We start from the raw sequence: 22,312 nt of genomic DNA, 5'->3' as shown, positions 1-22,312 counted from the left end.
TTTTCATTGTAGCTATTTGTATTTTTTAAATTTGGGTACCATGGACAAGGATTACCCATTAAAAAAATACATAAAATCACAATTTTAGTCTCTCAGCAAATATTCCCTGGCTTCTTTGCCTTTCTTTGGCTTGTGGCCAGCCTTTGCTGGCAGCAAATATTTTATCAGAGTCCCTAGATTTTCCCAGACCCACCACTGTGGCGCCTTACATGATACCCACCCCCCTTCAGACTCCAGTGGTACTCAAGGGCTAGAGAAACCTGCCACAAGGTGGCGCTGCCTACTGCCCCGGTAGAAGCAGGTCAGTCCTCCCTGGGCACCTGAGGTCAGGGGTCAGGGGCCTCTGCTGAGTGGGAGCTTAGCTCCCCACTCCAGGCATTCCTTAACCCTACATCTCTGCTAAGAAATCTGGGAAATTGGAAGTTAGAAATTGTACCTGTCACCTCACCATGTGGCCCATCAAGTGCCCTCCAGGCAGGTGCTGACAAACCTTCAGAACTTGGAAGGAACCCCACCTCCCTTGGGTCTCACAGAGAATGCGAACATGAGTGCCCAGCACACCGGAACTGCATCTGCTTTCCTGATTGACTCCCTCATTTCAGCTGAGAAACCCTCCCTGTCACTGGGAGTCAGAGCAGTCAGGGCTCTGTTGGCAGGTGGGCAAGGGGACAATATGACAGCCTTGGGATGGCCTGGGCCTCTGCCAGGGGCACTAGAGACTGGGTTGCCACAGCTCTTCACATAACCTGCCATCTACCCACCACCCAGCCATATGTTTCATTCACTTATCAAATATTTACCAAAGGCCCACTAGGTTCTTATTCAAACACTCGCCTTGAATATCAAAAGGGAGATGATGGGGCCAAACTCCAGACCTGGTTCCTGGGCCTTTGCTCAAGCTCTTCCCCCAGATCCAGGGCCTTCTTGCCCTCTGTAGCCCTGGTCCTGCCTGTGCACCTGACCCGTCCTTCCATGCCAGCTGCCATCCTGCCCCCTTGGTCTCACTTGCCCAAAGGCTCTGCTCAAGAGCAGCCTGGTCCGTCCTGGGACAACCAGGGGCTCCTTGGCCTGAGGTATAGAGTCAGCCACCTAAGAGGAAAAGTGGGAGAATGACAATGCAAAGTACAAAGTCAGCCATGGGCAGACATACAGACCCTCAAGATGCAGGCCCCAGCAGGGAGGAAAGCTCTCCTCATGGGACCCATCCATACCTTGGCAATGACCCTTGCCTGAGCCTAGCATTTGGCACTGAGGAGGTCCCCCTGGGAGTACTTGTTAAATGGACACAGGCTAATCTTCCCAGCGTCTAACCTGATGACGGTGCCCATACTCAGTCCTGGCCAGGCTAGGCAGCCAGTGGGAGGCAGGAAGGCAGCCCCAGGCCTAGCGGGGGATATGGCAGGCTGTTCCATAGGCCAGAGCCTCCCTGAGGCTGGGTGGAGCCTGGCCTCTCCTGGGCCATGGCTGCCTGGTAAGATCCTATATGGGGCAGAGATGCCCTGGATGAGAGGCCACCCATCAGTATGACTCCTTGGGTACAAAAGCCTCACACTGCAAAGCTGAGGGCTGCTCCTGACCAGGGGAGCCCGCGAAGGCACAGGACCCGAGCTGCCTTCTGGAGCTGCTGGCCTCCCCACTGCCTGTGTCTGGCCTCCCCATGAGGATGCTGCCAGAACACAGGCGGCCTACCCTGCTCTGGTACACCCATAGCACCCAGTGCCACTGAAAGATGTGCTGGAGGGAGGGGAGGGGGAGATGAGGCAGGGGGCTCAGGCCCCCTGGACAAAGAGGGATCAGTGGAGTAAAATCAAACCAGCTTTAATACCAATATAGTCTCTCTATTAAATACCATGTTCCCCAGGACAGGGTATAGGGGCCAGGCTCCCGGCAGGAAAAGTGGAAAGGAAATGTGGAACAAAATGGAATGGATGGCCCAGGGCCCACCCCCCCTCTGCCCAGGACCCCTGCCACAGGGCACTAGGGCCTGGGCTGCCTGCAGGGCAGGAGAGGTGACAGCAGCTTCCTCTGGTCCAGTTACAACAGGGCTGTGGGGTGGGCTCCCCTGCCCTCTGCAGCCCTGAAACTTCTCAGGATTATTTCTGCCCTTCAGACCAGCAGAGCAGGGGCCTTGGGCTCCTCTGATCTGGGCGGGGTCCCTCTGCCTAAAAGGGACGGCAGCTAAGGCATGGGGGTAGGGCAGGGGACTACCACTGGCCACCCGGCCCGCTCAGTAACTGCTCTGATGGCCGGTGAGAATGTAGAGGTTGCTGTGAGCCTCCGGGTTGTCGGTTGGAATGCTCTCAAGGATGATGTCTCTGGAGGGGGTAGAGGAGAGAGGACCGGAGGTGAGCAAGGCAGGGAAGCCACTGGGACACATCCAGGGGGCCTTGGGGGCATCTGAGGGGAGGCTGGAGCACTCCATCGTACCTGTGGGCCCCAAGCACTCGGAAGATCCTCGTCTCATCTGTGATCTCCTGGGTCACCTGGGGAAAAAACGGTATTGAGGTCACCCCAGCAGGCCCTCTCCTAACTGGTGAGGACAGCAGGGTTGAAGGCAGCCATATTCCTCAGTTCAACTCACCTCGTTGGTGTCCAGGCTGCGGCCTTGCATTCCATGGCTCCAGAAGGCCAGCACACTGTCCTGCAGACACACTGGGAGGGGACAGGCTGCCGTCAGCCCTGTGCCGGCCCTGAGGATGCTGGTGCCCCACTGCCACACCCCAGGCAACAAGGATGGCTCTCAAGGGCCTGGAGCACCTGTGTCCACATCCCACTGCCGCCCAGGGCCCTGGGCCACATCATGTGCTCTAGGCTGGGGATATTCCTGCCCACCACCGCTGTGAGCGTTACTCACCCACAGTCTCAATAGGGAAGTCAAATGTCAGCACGGGCGCGAGTGTGGCCGTGGGCTCACCCAGCAGGTTGACAAGCCTCACGCAGCCTGTACAGGGAGAGGGCTAGTGGGCGGGAATGGGATGGCTCCCTTTCAAGGAGGCAGACCCATGCGCTTTTCCTCACCCCCTACCCTTCACTGCCCCAGCCCCAGGGACACTCACGGTCAAAGCAGACTAGGACCGTATCCCTGTCCACCTGGGTCACCTGCTGGGCCGAGCCTGGGAGCCCCTCTGCAGGCAGAGAAGGGTGACAAGGCCTGGCGGAGCTACCAGCCCCCTCTGGCCCCAAGAGGAGGACCTGGGGGACATGCAACAGCCGGCCTCTGCTGCAAGTGCATTGCAGTTCAGCCTGTGACAGCCCCAGGGGGATCAGGGTACCTAATCTCGCTGTCCGGCTACAGAACTGAGACTCAAAGTGGCAGAGTGACTCCCCACAGGCTCCTGGGAGCCATGGGAGGGCCGGAGCTCTGCAGGCAGGAAAACCAGGCTTGTGACTCAGTTGCTATGTGACCGCACATCTCAGCCTCAGTTTCTTCATTTGTGATATAGGCATGACAATGCCTACATTGCAGGGCCACTCTAAGGTTCTTACAAATGTTATCCTGTGTGTGAGAGACCCCTGGCTTGGGGTCTGGGGCACAGCAGAGCCTTACCCAGGGTGCCTTCCCTTCTGCTTTACCTATTTCCGCTCACCCTGCTCCCCTGAGCTGTCCCAGTGCCCAGTGGCCTGCTTCCCTGCTCAGAATGCAGGCCTCTGGTGCTCACCTTGCCCCGTTTGGCTCTATCCTTGCTGCCCCTGCAGTGTTGGTCAGCTTTTTCTTAACTGCTGAGCCCTTTGGTCTAGTGAAATCTTTTACAGAAGCCCAGCTGACAGGAGGCTGGGAGCTCCAGGCCCCCAACCCCCAAGGTCTCTTTGGAGCTGTAAGCTGCTCGAGTGTGTGTGCGCCTGCACATGCACACATGCACACACGCACACACACACAAGGCCTTCCAGCTCACCCAGTGGTATGAGGATGTCCGGAGTCGGACCAGCCTGCAGACGCACGCACACACGAACACGCACACATGCACACACACATACACACACAGCCTTCCAGCTCACCCGGTGGTATGAGGATGTCTGGAGTCAGACCAGCCTCCAGGGGCAGGACATGGAACAGGACTCGGCAGCCCGGCCCCTCAGGGCTCTCAGCCCCCACGCACACCTGGGGCAGCTCCTTCCCGTCCAGCACGAGGGGCTCCAGCATCCCTGCTGGACTGGGCAGGGGACTGGAGAAGCTCTGGGGGCAGCAAGAGTATGTACTTAGGTCTCCATTTCTCCCGCAGGCCCACTGCCACCCGCCTGAGGGTCTCCCTGGCCTCACCGCCCCCACACCTTCAGCAGCAGGAACTTCTGCAGTGGCTCGTACCACTGCAGCAGGAGCAGGCTGGTGGGCAGGGCGGCCAGCAGGAAGCTGCTGCCCGTGTAGGGGTTCCGCACTATGAGAGAGGCAGGCCATGGGCACCGGGCTGTACCTGTGTCCCAACCCCTCCCCGGCCCCACTCAGCTCAGCTCTTACCCACACGACATTGAAGGCATCCTTTGGTGTCAGGAATCTTGGTGGACAGGGCAAAGCGTCTACAGGGGTGACAAGCAGGGTGTGTGTCACAGGTGCCATCTGTGGGTGAGGGCCTGGCAGAGCCTAGGAGGTAAGTACTATCATCTTCCCTGCCTTACAGGTGAGTGACCTCAGTCACTCAGAGAGGCAAAGCAACTTGCCTGAGTAACACAGCTGTGAAGGGCACAAGATCTGAAAAGAATGAGTCTTGTGGCTCAGGCACCCACCTCTACAGACTGCAGCATCTCTGTCAGTCCAAGGCTTTGATAACAGAATTACCTCTAACCGTGCAACTTTGAGCATGTCACTTAACCTCTCCACACCTCAGTTTCCCCATCTGTAGAATGGGGATATCAGTGGCACCCACATCATAGGGTCACTGTGAGGGTCAGATGAATTAATACAGGGGAAGACCTTACAGCTGAGCCCGGCACACTGCATGCCCTGGAGGGCTAGCTTTCATCATCCTAAATAGTTACTTTCCTACCTACTTCCAGCCACTGAAAATCATTTTTAGGTGAGGCAGGGTACGAACAAAGAAATGAGTGCACAGAGGGGTCAGAAGCTAATGCAGGCCGCCCGAGCGCTCAGGCTGGGCCCCACCCCTCATGCCGGGTGTCATGGACGGGCAAGCAGCCCACGGAGATTAAGATGCAAGAAGACAGCAAAGGGCCTGCCTTCTGCTGCTTCACCCCTCAGGGCCAGCAGGCGGCCCACCTTGGTACCTGGGAAGAAGTGGAGGCCTTGCTTGGGTTTTCCCCCAGGAGACCTCCCCAGACTCACGCTTCCTCAGGGGACAGAGCTACATGCCAGCGGCCCTGCTACCTCCTCCCAGCCACCCAGGCCCTGCCTGCACCCTCTGCCGGGATATGGGCCCCACCTAGGAAGCCAGTGCCTGTCTCCCTCTCTGGCCCCTGTCCTCACTTCTCTCTCCCGTTCTTCCCACTCTCTTCTGCACTCAGATGGGACAGAGGCAGATATTTTTGTTTTTGTTTTTCCAGATAATTCTGCAGTGGTCCGTTCTTAGTGCTCATAGTGTACACTGTGACCTTGTGATTTCCCGAACACACACCCAAAGCTGCCTATGACTTGTGGGGGCTCGGACGGGCCTGTTTCCTGCAGGTCCTGGGCCAAAGTAAAGGTTCATTTAGGGCCCAGGGTCAGGAAGGCCCCAGGTGACGGGCCCCAGATGTGGCCCATGAGCAAGCACACTGCAGGAAGGGCCTGGGCCCCCCATCTCCCCAGCTGGTGCAGTCACTGGGCTGGCCCCCCTCCCCATCCCCATGGCTCCCCCTCCTCAGAACTCAGCCTCACCCAGCCAACAGCTGAGGAGGTCCCACTCGCGCATCTGGAATTCAGTGTGACAACACTGATGCTGCTCCACCCACGACTGATGACAGCTCCATCCTTCCTGTGGCCTGGGCCAAAAACCTTGGAGTCATCCTTGACTCCTCCTTCTCCCCCATCCACCAACTGTCAGGAAATCCTCTTGAATTCAACTTTGAAAATATAACCAGAATACAGCTACTTTTCATCTCCCTCACTGCTACCCTGGCCCAAGCTACCATCACCTCCCGCCTGATTACTGCAACAAGCTCCTGACAGGTCTCCCACTTCCACTCTCACCTGCTCAGTCTGTTCTTAACACAGCAGCTAGAGTGATCCCGTGAAAACCTCAGTCCATGTCACCCCTCTGCAGTGGCCCCCAGGATGCTCTGAGTCAAAGCCAAGGGCCTCACGGCTGCATGGCGCTCCCCGATCATCTGTCTCTCCCTCCATCCATCCGACACCAGCGTCCTTGCCAGTTCCTGCCCCAGGGCCTGTGCACTGGCCATCCCGTCTTTTGGGATGCCCTGCCCCAGGATATCAAGTCAACAGGGCTCACTCCAAGTCTTTGCTCAAACAGCACCATCTCAGCAAGGCCCTTCCTGACCACCTGTTTAAAACCACAATTTAGACCCCACCCTTCCTGGTCCTCCCACCTGCTCTTCTTCATCAGCACCTTCCCCTCTCTGCATCACCACAGAATACACTCCCTATCTATGCAGATTGTTGTCTGTCTCTCTTGAAAAGGAAGTCAGAGCGTATAAGGACCTCTAGCTCACGGGTGTATCCCTGCCCTCAGAACACTGCCTGGCACGTCCTCGGTGCCGAGTGAATATAGTCACTGAACGATGAAGGAACTCAGCCCTGGATATCTCATGAGACATGCAACACAATCTGCCCCTCTGGAGGTCTCGCACCTCCTCCAGCTCCCTCACACTCATTCTGGTCTGTCCCCAAATCCTGTCATCCCCACTTTCTCAATATGGCTCTGTCCAGTTCTCACCATTCTATAGCCTGATCCCCATCACCTTGGGTCACCACACTGGCCTCCTTTCCAGGTAAGCCTCCCCAGACAGTGCATCCTTCTCGCTGGCTCCACAGCCGGCCAGCAGATGTCTTGTCTTCATCTGCCTAGACAAGCCCCGCTCTCGGCCCACGGCTCTTGGAGAAGGTACATGCCCCAGGCCTGGCCCTTGAGCTCCTCATCCCCTGGCTTCAATGACTGGCTCAGGGTGGGCATAATCCCGAACTAGACGAATGAGAACTGACCCCTACGCTTTTGTGGGAATTACTTGGAAATAGGGATTCTAGACCTACACGGTTGGTAGCTAGTGGAACACTGGCCTGGAACTGGCCATCACTGCACAGTAAAGTCAGGAAATGAGTGACAAAAGAAAAACAGCCAAGAGATGCAGGAAGAATCTGGATGCTGCTTAAACCTGGATCCAGCTGGGCCTGAAGCTAAGGCTACTCCTGGACTTGCAGTTACATGAGCCACTAAATTTCCTTTGGGGCTTAAGTCAGTGACTTAAATCCCCTGCAACAGAAAGAATCCTGATTGGCATACAGAAGGATCCTAAAATGTTCATGGTGTCACTGCCAGTTGAACAAAGCTCAAATCCAAGCCCAGCAGGAGACCTGGAGCATGGTAAGTGCTCAGTAAGCCCATGCTCCCACATGCTGTGGCACACATCCCATGCCTGTCTCCTTGCCTCCCCACGGGTCTGGGGCAGAGGGCGGGGAGGCTATCAACTACTGACAGATGAGGAAATGGGCTCAGAGAAGCAGAAGTGACATGTCTAAGATCACAACAGTCCCAGGAACAGGCAGGGCCAAATTCCAACCCTGGCTCTGCCCTCTGCCTCCCCTTTCTCCCCTCTCCTGCACAGGCTCCCACAGGGGCCCCACCTGGGGATAATACGCTGGGTGAGGCGGTTGGTAGGGATGGAGAGGGGAACCTGTTGCTGTAGTCGCCGCTGCTCAAACAGGCCCGGGAGGTCATGGGCCCAGATGTGTGTTGATTTCCCTGCCAGGGAGGGAGAATGGGGCTCAGAGAGTGTTGGGAGGGGGGCAGCGTGCAGGCCTCCCTTCCCTGCCCCAACTCGTACCTGAGAGTGACAGCAGCACATTATTCACACAGTAGAGCCAGGCGCAGCGGTGTGAGATCAGCTGGAGGCCGCAGATGACAGATGGACAGGGTCAGCACCCCAGGCCCCCCAAGAATCTCTCCCCTCCGCAGCCAGCCATGCCTCACCTTCTCCAGTGTATCCTCGTGCAGTTCATGCAGGTTGAGGGTATAGATGCCTTCCTCGGCCCCCACCACAAGGAACTGGTCTGCAGGTTTGGGTAAAGGGTCAGAGGTCAGTCTCTGAGCTGGGAATTCCCAGGTCCCTGCTTCCTCCCTGCGCCCTGGCCTACCCCGGGTGACAGGGTGAATCCAGGTGACCGCAGTGTGGATCCGCAGGGGGCAGCCATTGAAAACCTTGGAGAAGCAGGCACCCATCTGGGGAGGAGGCAAGAGCCTGGTGAGGGACATGGGTAGGGGAGGATGGGCGCGGGGCTACAGGGCAAACACTTACGTGCACCTTGGGGGTCGGGGGGAGCCCGTGGCAGGACGATCTCTGAGAGGGAGGGAAGGAGTCAGAGCCAAGGTCGCGCCCAGCCCCCACCTCCCCAGCTCCTCTGTGGCACCCCTCACCTCAGGATCCTCCTGGTGCTTCATGGTGGCCCAGGCGGTGGGAAGCAGTGGGGGGCTGTCGGCGCCTGGCAGAGGTGGGGGCAGGGTTCCTGCAGGCACAGACCTGCTGTGAATTCCAGCCCCAGCCCTGCCCCACACCTGCCTCCCGGTCCTGGGTCCCCAAAGCCAGGGACTCACCTCTTGGGCTGGATAAAGGGTCCTCAGCAGGAGGCTCAGAGGGGGATGGCCCCAAAAACGGGGCTCGCTTAATGGTTCCTACGGCATCGTCCAGGGAGTCCAGCTCCTGGAGTGAGGATCAGAGAACCCAGCCTGCTCTTATCAGGTCACCCTGCAACCTGGTCCCACCCCAGCTGCACCCTCAGCAGCACGCCCCCCATCACCAGCCCTGGCCTCCCCGCACTGCGCACCTGGAGTTCCAGGGCCGGCCTGATGGTCAGGCTCCTGTTAAGGGCAAATCAGAAGACAAGGAGGTGTGAGGTGGGACTGGCTCCAGGCCCGGCTGCCCCACCCCTCCTCTGCCTGGCCCCTCACCTTTCCTCCAGGGCCTCCTGGACTGACTGCAGCAGGCTCCTGGGCAGGGGGGCCATCAGAGGTCAGCTTTTCCTGCTGCCCCCAAGCCTCTCCCCAGCAGCCCCCTCTCCCTCACTCACCTGCTCAGCTCTTCCTTCCCCAGCAGCGTCCATTCCTCCTCCCACTGTGGGGAAACCAAGGCAGAAAGCCCGGGAGGGAGCATGTGAGAGGGCGATCGAGAGATTGTGGGGAAGAGAGCAGACAGACAGACAGACACGGAGACTCAGAGTGAGATGGTAACAGGAGAACTGTGAGAGCAACAGACGATGAGAGAGAACAGGACAGGGGCACCAAGAGCAGGGGGCAGCGAGTCAGACAACAAACACAAAATGAAGGCAAAAAGGTGCCGGACAGGGTGGGGTGGGGTGAAAAGAGTGGCCCCCCTGCCGCCTTCCACAGGACTGTCTGAAAGAGCCTGCCCCAGGAAGGCATCCGCAGCCTCCCGCGTCCAAGTGGGACAGGCCTCCTTGGGCCGCTTTCCTGGGCGAGAGGGCCAGGCCGCCCCTGCCCCAGAGACCCTTCCTTAAAGATGCTCGACCTCCAGCGTGGCTCCCGGGTCCGCCTGGTGCACCACCCTTCCCACACAGCCAGCCCCTCACCGGTTCATTTAGCGGGTCCGTTTCCTTCCTGCGCAGGGCGCCAAATTTCACCTGGTGAACTGGGGGCCCAGCACACACGGAGTCAGGCAGGGAGGAGAATCGATCCCCACACTCAGAACAAACCTGCCCACGCAGCCCCCACCAAACCCCCATACACAACACCCCACCAAAGCCCACAGCCCCCAACAAACCTTACATACAGCCCCCACCAAACCCCACACATACTCCCCCACCAAATCCCCAACAGTCCCCCAATCAATCAAATCCCCTCACACAGCTTCTACCACCAAATATCCACACACACACAGCGCCCCAACAGCGGACTCACACTGGATCTCCGAGGGGGTCCTCTCGGCCTGGCCTCGTTGACCCCGGGAATGAATGGTGTCTGGAAATGTGTCGTAAGTCTAAGGAAGAACACAGAGAGGGGACACACCCCTGGCACTCGCCTCACACCAGGTACTCCTGTATATGCTCTACACACATCGGCCTGTCCCTTCCACAACAACCCTCTGAGATCATTGCGAGATTAACTGGCACCCTAATTTCGCTCATGAGAAAACCAGTGCAGAGAGGCAAGTAACTAGCCAAAGATCACACACAAAGCAGAAAACGGCCAAGCCAGGGTCACGGTCTGACCGGGCCAAGGGCAGGAGCCTATCAAGGAGGGGTACAAGGAGGCAAGACTGGCTCCGGGAAGAATCCCAATGTGGGTGCTCCCTGTGCTCAAAAGATTCAAGCAAACTGTCGCCCTTGCTATTTGATAAATCACTTTGCACTACTTACACCAGGCCAGACCAAGATCCATTTGCCCTTCTTCTCTCACTTACCTCCAGGTCACAGTCTTCTGGGGACAGGGTTCCCAGATGGGGGTCATTGGCCTTGTCCAACAGCTGTGTGAGGAGAGCCCGAGGGAGCTGCTGGGTTGTGAATGGGTGCTGGAAGACCGAGGGGGGGTGCAGATTAGCCCCTGGCCTCCGGGCCCCTGCTCTCAAGCATCAAGCCCTCGGCCCTGCCCCCTTCCTCCCACCTGCAGAAGCTTCTCTGCTGTTGGCCTCTTCTTGGGGTTCTTGGTCAAGGCCAGCTTGAGGAAGTGGTGGAAATTCTGGGTCCTAGTGGGCACAGGAGGACCCCAGACCCAGGTTAGCCCTCATGCAGGGCATCCTGCCAGCTACCCCCTGCTACCTCTCCAGAGGAGTTTGCTAGGCCCACCCAGGAAGGAGTCAGCCTGAGGCTGAGGGCAGCTGGCCAGAGTAACACTACTGTTGTGACATGGCAGTTCCTCCATCACCAGCCATCTGCCCTTCTTCCCTGTGCACACAGGATGCTAGGCCCAGAGGTGGGGCCCAGGCCCCTCCCACAGAGAGTGTGCAGAGGCCCAGAGAGGTCAGGGCTCTTGACGCTGCACCCTGGGAGCTGGCAGAGGGCCCCTTTGCCCTGTGGACTGGTTGGAAAGGAGGCCCCAGAAGGGTGTGTGGGCCCTCACCAGCGAGTCTTGTCTCTCAGCTTGGGTGGCTGGAAGCTGCTCTTTGACATGAGCATCAGAGCCCTGTGGACAGCGCAAGGTCAGGGGTCAAAGATCAGCTGGGCCCTCAGGGTCAGGCAAGGGGCAAGTGTTCAGCTGACCTCATGGGGTGCAGGTGGAACAGAGGGGGCTGTAACTCGCCCAGCTCGATGGCAGTGATTCCCAGAGCCCAGACGTCACACAGCTCGTTGTAGCCACCTTTGCGCTCCACGGCGGCCACCTCCGGGGCCATCCTAGAAATGGGGCCAAACACAGATGGCATGACCTGTGTCCCACCTTTAGCACCCACCCCCTGACCCCAAGGCACAGCCTCACCAGTATGGAGTCCCAATGAAAGACCTCCTCTTAGCTACAGATGCCGTCAGCTCGCCTGATACCCCAAAGTCAGCTGCAGAGACACAGAGCTGCTCTCAGTCCTACTCTGGCTAGTTGTCACCACCCCCTCAGGCTCAGGATGCATCTGGCAGAGTATGATGAACAGGCAGCCCAGGTTCAGCCACAACTGCCAAAGGTCCAAGCCAAGGCTAGGTCCCCCTCCTGGGAGGGGTCAACCTCTGTCTATCCCTGGCCAATGCCTAGTCTCAGGTGAGACCCCATACAGACCCCACCACATCCAACTTCTAGCAGGAAGCCAGGACTGTTGCACTTTCTCAGTGGGGAAACTGAAGCTTAGGCGGTAAAGTGACTTGTTCAAAGGCACCCAGCACTTGAATGCAGATTCTAAGACTCTAGGAGCTCCCACAGAACCCTCACCCTGATTGTGTCCCCAGGTACTGACCCAGCTTGACATCTCCCTGGAGGGTGAGGAGAAGGTTGGCTCCCTGTGGGAATGGAGGAGAGAGAATCCTGTCTGGTGCCCGAGAGCCGCCCCCTCCCTCCCACAATGCCCTTGGCCAGACCCCTACCTTGATGTCTCTGTGGATCTTCCCCTGAGAATGCAAATGGTGCAGACCCTGGGGACAAAGAGGAGCCCCTGAGGGCAGCTACCCAGCACTATCCCACCTCTCAGGACAGGGGCCCCCCACCCAAGCAGCTTCCTCCTCCCCTCTCCCCAAACAGGAAGTGACTGAGCCAAGAGGGAAATGTGCTGCTTCCGGCAACAGGGTTGGGGCCCCTTCCCCCCAGGATCCACAGCCCCTCAGGCCAGCCCTGCCTAAGGTGCTCAGCTCCACACACACACTGGCCCTGCTAGGCTACTGCCCACAGCTCCTGGGGACTGAGTTTGAGCAGCCTTCTGGGCTCAACTACCTTCAATGCCTCTCGGCACACATAGGCAATCTGCCGTTCCTCCAGGGGCCCGGTGGCTGAAATGAAAGGGATAAGGGCTGGCATGGAGGTCTGGGGGATATGCTGACCCTCCCAGGCCACCCTGTGTGGGGGACGCAGCAGGCACTGCTAGGTGACAGGGGTGTTGGCCACATCCTCTCCCTGCACAATCTGGGGTACAGAGCCCAGAGAAGGACAGCATTTCTCTCAAGGTCACACAGCCAGTGAGGGGCCGAGAGGAGCCCAAGTCCAGGGACCCGGGTCTCCCCTGCCGCGCAATGTTGGAGTGTGGGGGTAGGGGGAAGTTCGGGGTGAAAGGAAGTGGGGGAAAGAAGACTCTGGTCCTCTGGGGCCTGGCTGCCGGGCCCTCACCATGGTAAATCTCCTGCAGGGACCCCCCTCCACAGAACTCCATGCAGATCCACAAGCGGTCATTCCTGGGGGAACACAGAGCTGGGGTGGGCACAGGGGAGGGCCACGAGGGGGTGGGCCTGGGAGTAGGCAAGGGTATAAAGCAGCCTCACCTGAGGTAGCTGCCAATGTAGGCCACCACATTGGGGTGGTGGCACTCACGCAGGATGGTGATTTCCTGCTGGAGTGAGCTGATGTCATCCCCTGGGGAGCACAGGGCATCATGGGGGACCTCAGAGGGGTCACCCTAACTCAGTGCCCCCATCTGCAAAATGGGCAGAGTGTGCCTCCTGCCCCCAGGGCAGACGTGTGCCAAGCAACAGCACCTCCTGGGGCCTCCTTCTCAGGGGGTCTCAGAAAGCACCTCTCCGCCCCTCACACCGTGCCCGCTCCAGCGTCTGCCCTCCTCCAGCACACAGGCCCTGGCACCGGGCCCTCACCTGGGTCTAGCTTGACTATCTTGACCGCGGCCAGTTCGGACGTTACTGTGTCGCGGGCCTGCAGGGGCGGAGGGGGTGAAGCGGGATGAGGGGGCGGGGCTGGGGGCTGGATGCCACGGCAGGGCACTGGCGGGCACCCTCCTCGCCGCTCTCCCACCCGGCCCGCCGCCCGGCGCACCTTGTAGACGTCGCCATAGGTCCCGGCCCCCACGCGCTGCAGCAGCTCGAAGCGGTCTCGTGGGTCCTGCAGCGACACGTCCCGCAGCAGCGCCATGGCCCGGCGCCGGGCGGGCCGGCGGGCGGGCGCGCGCGAGCTGCGGAGCAGCCGAGCCGGCGCGGGGCGGCGCGGGGCGGGAGCGGGTGGCTTCGAGGCCGCGGAGGCGGGGCCCGGGCCCGGGGCGGGGCGGGGCCAGGCCGGGGATGCCCGCCGCCCAGCCGGGAGGAGGCGCCCGCGGGACAGGCCCTCGGAGGCCAGGGGAAGCCCCGAGGAGAGCTGACGGTGCCAAGACCCTTCCGCCAGCCACCCATTCCCAGCGCTCTACAGGTGGGGAGCCTGGAGGCCAGAAAGCAGAGGGGGCGCTCCACCTCCCCTGCCCGCTCCAACCCCAATTTCCCAGATTAAACACGGACGTGTACTTTTTTTTTTTTTTTTTACAAAATGTATTCATCTTCCTTGGAACTGAAAAATAAATCTATGTACAAAACAGGAGATCAGGCTCCCCTCAACCACTCGCAACTCCCTGTAGGTTTTCTCCGGGGGCCCCCCGAGACGGGCAGGACTTCGGGGAGGTTCCCAGAGGGTCAGCAGAGATGTCTGCTCTGACCTGCTCTACTCTGGGGCCAGTCTGGTCAGGAAGGGAGTGGGGCTCAGGAGTCGCACAGGCCGGGGAAGGAGTTTCGTGTCCCGGACTCTTTGGAGACAGGGAGGGGAGGAAGCTAGCAGGATTTCCAAATTCTGGAAGCATTTCTTAAATTCTTTGGGTAGGGGACTTGGATTCCCAAGGGATGGAATTCTTAAGCGCAGAAATGTACTCCTAGGGGCTGAGCGGGATCCTACGTAGGTTCTCCGGCTGCAGGCCGGACCTGTGCTTCTTAGGTTTAGGATAAAACTCCAGCCCCACAGGTTGAGAGCAACCCTGGCAACACTGGTCAGGCCTCAGGTTAGAGCCTCGGTTCTGAGGTGCAGGCCTGATCCCAGTGGTTGGACCTTTAAAGATTGGTGATGGCTGGGGTGAGGTTTCAATAGGTCGGCTGGGATTCTGGGGGTGGCATCTACATTCCAGTGATCAGGCAGAGGCTCAGTTTGGGCACTGGGGTAGTCTGTGCTCTGGGAACCTGCAGCCTCAGTTTTGGGTAGGGGTTGGGCCTGTAGGTGGGCCCAAGTCCAGGTGGCCAGGGGCGGAACCTGGGCTCACCTCCATCCAGATTGAGAGCGGGCTGCCCCAGGGCTGACAGCGAGTCCCCAATAGTTCAGAGACCCTTGCGCTGCCGCTTGAGGAAGGAAAGAGTGTAGTCGCTAGGTGTAGACACCTTCTGCTTCTTCATCTGCACTTGGGATTGCGCTGTGAGTTGCAGTTTGATGGCGCTGGAGTTGATCTTGGTGGCCACCAGCAGCTCCTTCATGCCCTTCATCTTCTCACTCTGGAAAGTGAGCACCGGACCCTCCGGCGGTGGTGATGCAGGCGCTGGTGCCGCACTGCCTCCATCAGGGCCCCGGGCACTGCCTGGGGCCGTCCCTGAGGGTTTCCGGGGGGGTCCTGGAATGGCACCCTGGCCCACGCCTGGGCCCTTGTCCAATGCTGGTTTCTTAGGCGGCGGTGGCTCCTCAGGCTTGGACTCCCGCCGAGGGCCCCGCCGCCGGCCTTCCCGGGCTTCCTCTCCCCATGGCTCCTCCGCCTCTGCAGCCTCTGCCTCTCGGCTTACTATGCGCACCTTCTGCCGCACCTGGGCCGGGTGGGAGGGCAAGCTGAGGAAAAGGTTGCAGGCCAGTGGCTGGAACCCCAGGACTCAGCTTCAGTCATGTCTCACTGCACCCAAAGGGGAGGAGCAGATCCCCTTCAGGTCAGAACCACAAGGGTTCTGACTCCTCTGTAGCTGTCACCACCTGCCTCCCCCAGCCACCCTGCATAGCTACTCCTCACCTGTCCCTCAAAGCGGCCCAGGGACTGCACAAGGAAGGTGGCCCAGCCCACGTGCAGCACAGGAGTAGGGCTGCCCTCCTCCCACTTGCAGATACCGTCATAGAATCGTAACAGATGGGCGAAGCACTCTGGGTCCTGGAGGGCGGAGCCTTGGCTCTGGGCACCCTGGGCAAGGGGGAAAGGAGGACACAGTTCAGACTCCCTGACTCACCCAGGACAAAGAGCCCTGGCCTCGGACGAAGTGAGCACAGGCGAGCACATGTGGAGAGAACTCTTACAGCCTTCCTCCTTGTATAAAACCAGTCCTTAGCCAGGATGTAGGGGGAGGGGGAAACCATCCCTTGCCTCTATCCCATCCCCTCAAGCAAATAAGGGGCCCTTACCATGAAACAGAAGGACTTCTACCCCATTTACCTGAAGGCATAGGGTAGAAACCCTAAAATACCCTCAACTCCCTCAAACCCAGGCCCAGGACCTCAGCTACTGCATAAGAGAGCAGCTCTCTCCACACTGGGCCACCTTCCTATGTCCTATGTCCCCAGCCCTACGCAGTGGTCCCCAGGCCCTGTGACTGGGAGCCCTGCTCAGGTGGGAAGGTGGACACAGTCTGGAGCCCCCTCACCTGGCTCTGTTCCCCTGGCCGCTCCTCGCCAGCCTCCAGCAGGCTGGCTGCCTCCTTCAGCAAGTTGGGGATGACGTCATTGGCTACCTCAAAGAACTCCTTGTAGATCTCCTCGTCTTCACGGCAGTAGTTGTAGCTGTGAGAGCAACAGGGCACTGTAGGGTCTTAGCTATGGTGGGTAGTACCCCCAGGGACCTAGTGGGGGATGCAGCCCAGGTTTCTTTTCCTGACTCATCCAGGCCCCAGGTGAGTGATTGGGGTCCTCATTCCAAAACGAAGGTGTTTACGCCAGTGCAGAGCAGGAATGAAGAGGGGAGCGTGAACTGGCAGTGAAGGTTCCACTGCTGAATGATGGTGGTAGGAAACTGGGAGGAGAGGAGTGGGAGGGAAAGGCAAGGCCCTCGTCAGGGGGACCCCCTCCTGATGACAGGCTTGACCACCTAGAGACTGTGTGGAGAGGGGACGGGGCTTGGGACCAGGCCTCACTCTTAGATGAAGGTGGTTGGAAATTGGGTAGAAGGGGAAGAAAGGCCAGGCTAGGCCCTAGTGGGGGAATCCTCACTCCTGGATGACAGTGGCTGTGTCAGCCCAGGCCTGCAGAGCTTCGCGCACATTGCGGTTGCGACAGTGGTAGCCAGCCAGGTACATGTAGGGGTAAATGTGCTCATCCCGGTAATAGGTCTTGGCTGAGGCAATGCCCTGAAGATAAAGCAGGGGGCCTTAGGGAGGCATCCCCCAGGTGGCCTGTATGGCACAAATGTTCCATCAGATCACACCCAGAAGGGGCAATGGGAAGACCCCAGAGTCCCATCTCCAATCCCACTTCCACCCCTGCCATCCTCCCTACCAGGTGCTCCTCCCCAGGTCTGCAGGACTGCTTGCTGAAGTCTAGGTCAGACTTCAGGGGGCAGGGACCCCCCCAAAGAACAAAGCCTAGAGAAGGGAAGGGGCCTGTCCTCCAAGCTCAGGGCACGTCCCTTTCCCAGGTTTCGTCACACACTCCCACACATGTATCAAAGCTTCCCAAGCACAACCCCCACCAAGTTACTATCCCCCCCTCCAGTGCTCCTACCACACCACACACACACACACCACATTTGCCCTTGGTTACAATTCCAGGAAGGACAATGAGAGGCCACAGAAAAGCAGGGCTGAGGAGACAAACCAGGCTCTCCACTCCCAGGCTGGGGGACCCAGGACATACCGCAGACAGCCCTGACTGCACTGAATATGGACATGGTAAACATAAAGTGGGGACTGGATGAGTGATGCCTCCCAATTTACACAAAGCTCTTCTGTCCTCACCCACCCACCCCCAGCCCCCAGATAGAAGGAGACCCCAGCCACTGTTGGGCCTCCCTTGTGTACCCACCTTGTGGTAGAGGGTCAGTGGGTCTGGCCGGCCAGGGGTGGGCTCCAGCTCCTCCAGATCTGCCAGGTTCCCCAGCGCCATGGGGTACCTGGGAAAGGGTCATGAGATCAGACTGCCAACCAGCCCCGAGGCCCCGCCTGGCCACACCCCTCTACTGACCTTTCCAGATGTCCCAGGTCATAGAGCAGCCAGAGCAGTTTCTAGGAGCCCAAGGAGAGAGGTGTGAGCTGGGGGCAGGCGAGAGGGGCCCTCAGACTACCAGGTGGAGGTGGGGTCCAGCATGAGCAGGGGCCTGCCCCAAGTGTGAAGGGCCAGAATTCAGGAACCAGCTCCTTATTGGAGTCAAAGCCCTTTTACATCTCAATTCCATTCTCCCAAGAACACTGGGAAAGGCCAGGCCAGGAATCATTAACCCATGTTCCAGAAGGGGAAGTTGAAGCTCAGGAAGGGCAGGTGTCCCAGCCAGGGTCCCACAGGTACCCTCACCTGCTGCAACTGCAGCAGCTCCAGGGAGTCAGTGTGCAGGTCAATGGAGGGGTTGATGGCACACACCATAAATGCTACCTCCATCTTACGATCACAGCGCATGTATGATCCTTTCAGGTACAGCCAGCTCTTAAGAGAGGACAAGACCAGATGGCTCATGAAGGCCCATGAGCCTGCTCTGGGTATGACAACCAGGGAAGGGGCCCCCAACTTCCTGACATATGGAGGTGGGGAAAGGAAGAGGGGAGTGGCGCCCAAGAAAGCAGAACCCTTGGGTGGCTTGGGCTAGGAGAATGTGAGGGGACACAATACCCGCTCAGCCACACCCGCATTGACCGTCTGGCCCCTGCGATCCTCGTTGCCCTTGCCATGCCAAGTGACCTCAGCTGTTTGCTCTCCATTGGGTCCGAACACGACCCAGGCATGATCCTCAGACAGGGCCAGGTGGACATCCCGGAGACCCAGAGCCTGGCAGGCCCCCACCACGGCAAAGGCCACACCAGAGCTGTCCAGTTTGGTGCCTGTGGAAGGGGAGGTAATGAAAATGCATCCTTTGAGCTCTGGCCTGGGGGACGGGGCCAGGCTCCCTCCCACTCTCCCCTGCAGGCTTGTGCCCAAACCTCTGACGCCCCTGCGCATCACCCTTCTATCCCTTTCCTCCTATATCTTCAAAGCCTTTCCCTCCTCGGCACATCCCCTATGCTCAGCAAGAGACCTTCTTGGATTTTCCGTAGCTCCATCCAGCCTTTGATCCACTCCTTTCTGTTGCTCTGCAACCACATTCTGTTCTTAAAGATTTTTTCCATGTTATTCTATTAGGTTATAACACGGATGGCAAAAACAGGACACTCCAGCCAATGCTCTTTTTTCACACACCCACTGACAGATACTCCTAATTCATCTCTGTACTCTCTCCCTGCTCAACTCAGCAGCAGCCTCAGATTCCTTCTCAATGTGGCACTCAGGGCCTGAGTGTGTCTGCTGGGCTTGGAGCAAAGGAGAAAGCACTTTGCAAGCCTGAGCCTTAAGCTTCTTAAGGTGAAGCCCCTGGTCTGTTGACTTTCAAAATATTTTCATAGGTATTTCACGTCTCAAATGTAGTCTGACTTTGGCTCCTCACTCCCCAAATTTGCTGCTGCCCTCTGTGCCTCATGCTGGGCTGCAGGATTCCTGTAGCTGCTCAGCGGCAGGGATAGGGGTGCTGAGCAGACAGAGGGTGGGTTAATGGATTTGGAGCCAAGTGACTAGGATCCAGTCCCAGCCCTGCCATTCTTGTGTGACTTTGGCACATCATTTCCCCTCTCTGGGCTTCAGTTTCCCTAACTGCAAAGGGGGGAACAACACTTGCCCCACCTCACAAGGCTTACAGGTCTCAAAAGGGTTCTGCAAACCATACAGTGTTGTGAAGAGATGGGCCGAGGTTCTCAGGTGAGAGACAGGATTCTTGCCCTTTTCCACCTGGACCCCAACCTGTGATAAAGCTGAAGAGGGACTGGATGTGGGCCCGATCCTTGAAGTAGGAGCGGCTGAGGCTGTTCCAGATGACATCGGAGACCTTCTTCACCAGCTCACGGCTGGAGACGCCCCCCTCTCGCGGGTAGAGAGACAGGTCTACCGCGCCCCGGATCTGTGCGGTGAAGCGGGCATAGAGCGCAGCGATGATGGACAGGTCAGCCACCGGGAAGTAGGTGAGGCCGCCAGGAGGGTCAGGCGCGGGGCTGGGCTGGAAGGTGAGTTCTGGCACGTTGGTGGGGATAACGCGGTTGACAGCCAGGAAGTGCTCCACGAAGCCCAGAACCAAGGATAGGAGCACCAGGTCCGGCTCCTCCCGACCCAGCTCGGCGGCGAAGAGGCGCACCACGTCGTCGATGGAGCGCAGCGGGAACAGTGTCTTCTGGGCGGCCTTCAGCCCCATGGCGACGGGCCTCGGCCTGCGGACGAGGCGGAGGAGGGAGGGTCGGGCAAGTACGACTGAGGAGCCCCCACCCAGGCTCGACCAAGGTTCCAACCCCCACCCCCACCCACGCCCATACACTCCTCTGCTTTCCCACCCCCTTTCACTCATCTCTTTCCCTTCTTTCGGGGGAGAGACCCCTCAGCCGAGGCTGGAGGGCCTCTTCGTCCCCCCACAACGCCAGGAGCCGCGGCCCCGATGGGGCTGAGCCCCTAGGACTCAGCTGAGGATCCCCAATGGCCGCCCCGCCCCCTCTCTGCGACCGTACCCCGGGCCCCTAGAGTCCGTCTGGAAGACGCCCCTAGGCCAAGCCCCCCAAATCCCAGGGCGAGTCCTGGCCTGGGTCCCCCGCGCCCACCTCCGCGCTTACATCCCACACAAGGCACCGCGGCGCCCGCCGCCTGGAGCCTGCTGGGAAATGGAGTTCCGCCCCCTAGCTCCGCACTGCCTGCCGGGAAGTGGAGTCCCGGGTCCTCTCATGGCCCTGCCGAATCTCGAAATGGTGGCGGGGCCGACCAGTCCGCGATGGCTGATGGGAGTGGTAGTCCAGCAGCTATGCCCGCCCGAAAAGAGGTGAGGAGTGGTGGCAGCGCCGCCTTCCTGCAGTCCTCAGGGACTGGACGTTTCATTTCACGCGGACCAGGTAGGCAGTGGGACCGCAGCGCATTCTGGGAGAGATGTAGTCCGGGGAGTGACCAGGGAAGCCTAGGCTGTCACTGCTCTTTTGCAGGTTATCACCTATGGGCAAGAGGTAAGGAAAACGGGTCCTTTCAAACACTGCTGGAGTACTGTAAATGTGTTCCGCCACTTTAGTTGGGTACTTATCAGTATTCATTAATATGTAAAACTGCCTGCCTGCGTCTAGCATTCTTCTATTCAGCCCATGAGAAAATCTAACACATATGCCAAGAGGCACATCTAAAGAATCATCGTACTTAATTATAATAGGTTAAAAGAAGAGTGAAGTATTTCTATGGCATCGTAAAATAGATAGATCTTCAGGTATACTGTTGAAGGAAAAAAGCTTCAGAACAAAATGTATGAGATTTATATTAATAACATTTTAAAACATTAAACAATACTAAATTTCTACAGTCAGTCAGTCATTCCTTTATTCAATAACCAGATTTTTGGTGCCTACGATGGGCCAGGCACACTGTCCTAGGCACTAGACATATAGCAATGACTAAAACAGATCAAATTCCTGTTCTGTTTCACCAATGTGGGTTTTTTTCTCCCAAAAATCCATAAGCCTAGTTTAATCACGAGAAAATATACGGCAAGCCCAATCTGAGGGACAAAATACCTCACCAATACTCCTCAAACATGTCAACGTCATGAAAGACAAGTAAAGACAGAAAGTGTTGCCGATTAGAAGAGACAAAGGGGACAGGACAACTAAATGCAATGTGATGTTCTGGATTGAATCCTGAGACAGAGAAAGGACAGCAGAAAAACTGGTATTAGGGTGGCCTGGTAACCACCTGGTGACCGTCCCAGTTTTCCCAGGACTGGGGGAACTTCAGGAATATTGGACTTCCAGTTTTAAAACCAAACCATTCAAGTTTTGGGCACCTGGAAGCTCTAATTGTGAAATTCAAATAAAGTCTATAGCTTCATTCATAATTTTCATCAATTAGGTTTGATGACTGCTCCATGGTTGTGTAAAATTTTAACATTAGGGGAAGCTGGGTGAAGGGTGTATGGGGAGGAGGGCACTGAGGACTGAGTTCTGGGGTACTCCTTTGTGTAGAGGTTGGGACAGCCAAGGAGTCTGAGAGGGATCAGCAGGAGATGGGAAGCAAAGCCAGACGTGAATCTGGTGCAGATGACCACGTACCAAGGCAGAGGCCTGACTAACGGTGTCAGATGCTGCTCATAAGTCAGCAAGCTGAGCACCCAGAACTGACTGGATCTGGCTCTGTGGGAATCCCTTGTGACCACATTAAGAGCAGTTTGGGAGCAAAAGCCCAAAGGTCTTGGGCTCAGGAGAAATGGGAGGGAAGAAAATGGAGATAATGATAATACACAACTCTTTCAGAGCGCTTTGCAGCAAAGGGAAGGAGAAAAATAAGATGGCAGCCAGGGGGAGAAGTAGGTTGCTGTCAAAGAGAGGATTGCAGGACTGATGGCCTTGAACCAGCAGAAGAATAGGAGTTCCTGAGTGGCAGGTCCGGCCTTTGCTAGGGCATGAACAGTCTATCCTCGATGACTGGAGAGAAGACACAATACAGGGACACACGTGGTGGGCACTTCATTTTTTTCAGTGAAATAGGGAGTCTGGATGGTCATCCTCCCTCCCTCCCTCCCTCCTTCACACCTTTGCTCAAATGTCACCTTCTCAATGAGGCTGACCCAGAGCTGACCAGCCTACTTAAAACCACTCTGCAAACCAGATCCCACTTTCAAT

At 57.9% G+C, this 22,312-nt stretch overlaps 3 protein-coding genes across 15 annotated transcripts in view; all 3 read right to left on the bottom strand.

Annotated features, from left to right (window-relative positions):
- Nucleotides 1-1,802: 1,802 nt before the first annotated feature.
- On the bottom strand, nt 1,803-13,677 carry MAP4K2 (mitogen-activated protein kinase kinase kinase kinase 2). 8 transcript variants are annotated; one of them, XM_073217572.1, is made up of 32 exons: nt 13,506-13,675; nt 13,328-13,385; nt 13,001-13,091; nt 12,849-12,913; nt 12,459-12,514; nt 12,116-12,163; nt 11,989-12,031; nt 11,526-11,598; nt 11,312-11,443; nt 11,172-11,234; nt 10,716-10,797; nt 10,516-10,623; nt 10,014-10,092; nt 9,686-9,744; nt 9,167-9,210; nt 9,048-9,086; nt 8,924-8,957; nt 8,694-8,799; nt 8,517-8,605; nt 8,404-8,439; nt 8,237-8,321; nt 8,073-8,152; nt 7,927-7,987; nt 7,727-7,844; nt 4,454-4,512; nt 4,270-4,373; nt 3,997-4,174; nt 3,057-3,125; nt 2,855-2,941; nt 2,582-2,652; nt 2,428-2,483; nt 1,803-2,315 (listed from the first exon to the last, which is right to left on the bottom strand). In XM_073217572.1, exons 1-32 carry the CDS (start codon nt 13,599-13,601, stop codon nt 2,228-2,230), a joined length of 2,457 nt encoding a protein of 818 aa, XP_073073673.1. In that variant the 5' UTR covers nt 13,602-13,675; the 3' UTR covers nt 1,803-2,227. The 8 variants fall into 8 exon arrangements, 7 of the variants coding, with proteins under 7 accessions (XP_073073673.1, XP_036851597.1, XP_036851596.1 ...); XM_036995702.2 differs by having other exon boundaries at nt 8,398-8,439; nt 12,116-12,139; XM_036995701.2 differs by having other exon boundaries at nt 8,398-8,439; nt 13,506-13,674.
- A 446-nt stretch (nt 13,678-14,123) lies between these two features.
- On the bottom strand, nt 14,124-20,480 carry MEN1 (menin 1). 5 transcript variants are annotated; one of them, XM_073217583.1, is made up of 10 exons: nt 20,348-20,480; nt 19,419-19,879; nt 18,261-18,469; nt 17,949-18,077; nt 17,622-17,662; nt 17,463-17,550; nt 16,653-16,789; nt 16,091-16,226; nt 15,469-15,633; nt 14,124-15,271 (listed from the first exon to the last, which is right to left on the bottom strand). In XM_073217583.1, the coding sequence occupies exons 1-10, from the start codon at nt 20,380-20,382 to the stop codon at nt 14,798-14,800; spliced, it is 1,875 nt and encodes a 624-aa protein (XP_073073684.1). In that variant the 5' UTR covers nt 20,383-20,480; the 3' UTR covers nt 14,124-14,797. The 5 variants fall into 5 exon arrangements, with proteins under 5 accessions (XP_073073684.1, XP_017514685.1, XP_017514682.1 ...); XM_017659196.3 differs by having other exon boundaries at nt 20,261-20,399; XM_017659193.3 differs by having other exon boundaries at nt 20,273-20,396.
- A 27-nt stretch (nt 20,481-20,507) lies between these two features.
- The window catches only part of CDC42BPG (CDC42 binding protein kinase gamma), a 23,650-nt gene continuing 21,845 nt past the window's right edge, over nt 20,508-22,312 (bottom strand). For both annotated transcript variants that reach the window (XM_073217567.1, XM_073217568.1), the window contains exon 37: nt 20,508-20,640. In XM_073217567.1, the coding sequence (XP_073073668.1) occupies nt 20,608-20,640 (33 nt within the window). In that variant the 3' untranslated portion in view covers nt 20,508-20,607. The remainder of the gene's footprint in view (nt 20,641-22,312) is intronic.

Source organism: Manis javanica, chromosome 11 (genome assembly GCF_040802235.1).
Source record: "Manis javanica isolate MJ-LG chromosome 11, MJ_LKY, whole genome shotgun sequence".
Taxonomy (NCBI): Eukaryota; Metazoa; Chordata; class Mammalia; order Pholidota; family Manidae; genus Manis; species Manis javanica.
This window is presented reverse-complemented; position numbering and strand designations above follow the sequence as displayed.

What these genes read in the sequence shown, in the direction of transcription:
- MAP4K2 (XM_036995701.2), bottom strand. Translation starts at nt 13,601, where the DNA reads ATGGCGCTGCTGCGGGACGTGTCGCTGCAGGACCCACGAGACCGCTTC. An exon ending in CCCCGACCCCCAAGGTGCAC is followed by an intron (nt 8,322 to 8,397) that starts GTAAGTGTTTGC and finishes CCTCCTCCCCAG; the next exon opens with ATGGGTGCCTGCTTCTCCAA. An exon ending in AGAAGTTCCTGCTGCTGAAG is followed by an intron (nt 4,175 to 4,269) that starts GTGTGGGGGCGG and finishes TGCTGCCCCCAG; the next exon opens with AGCTTCTCCAGTCCCCTGCC.
- MEN1 (XM_017659193.3), bottom strand. Translation starts at nt 20,382, where the DNA reads ATGAGAGGACCCGGGACTCCACTTCCCGGCAGGCAGTGCGGAGCTAGG. An exon ending in ACAGCCACTGTCATCCAGGA is followed by an intron (nt 16,227 to 16,652) that starts GTGAGGATTCCC and finishes TTGCTCTCACAG; the next exon opens with CTACAACTACTGCCGTGAAG. An exon ending in TGGGCCGCTTTGAGGGACAG is followed by an intron (nt 15,272 to 15,468) that starts GTGAGGAGTAGC and finishes CACCCGGCCCAG; the next exon opens with GTGCGGCAGAAGGTGCGCAT.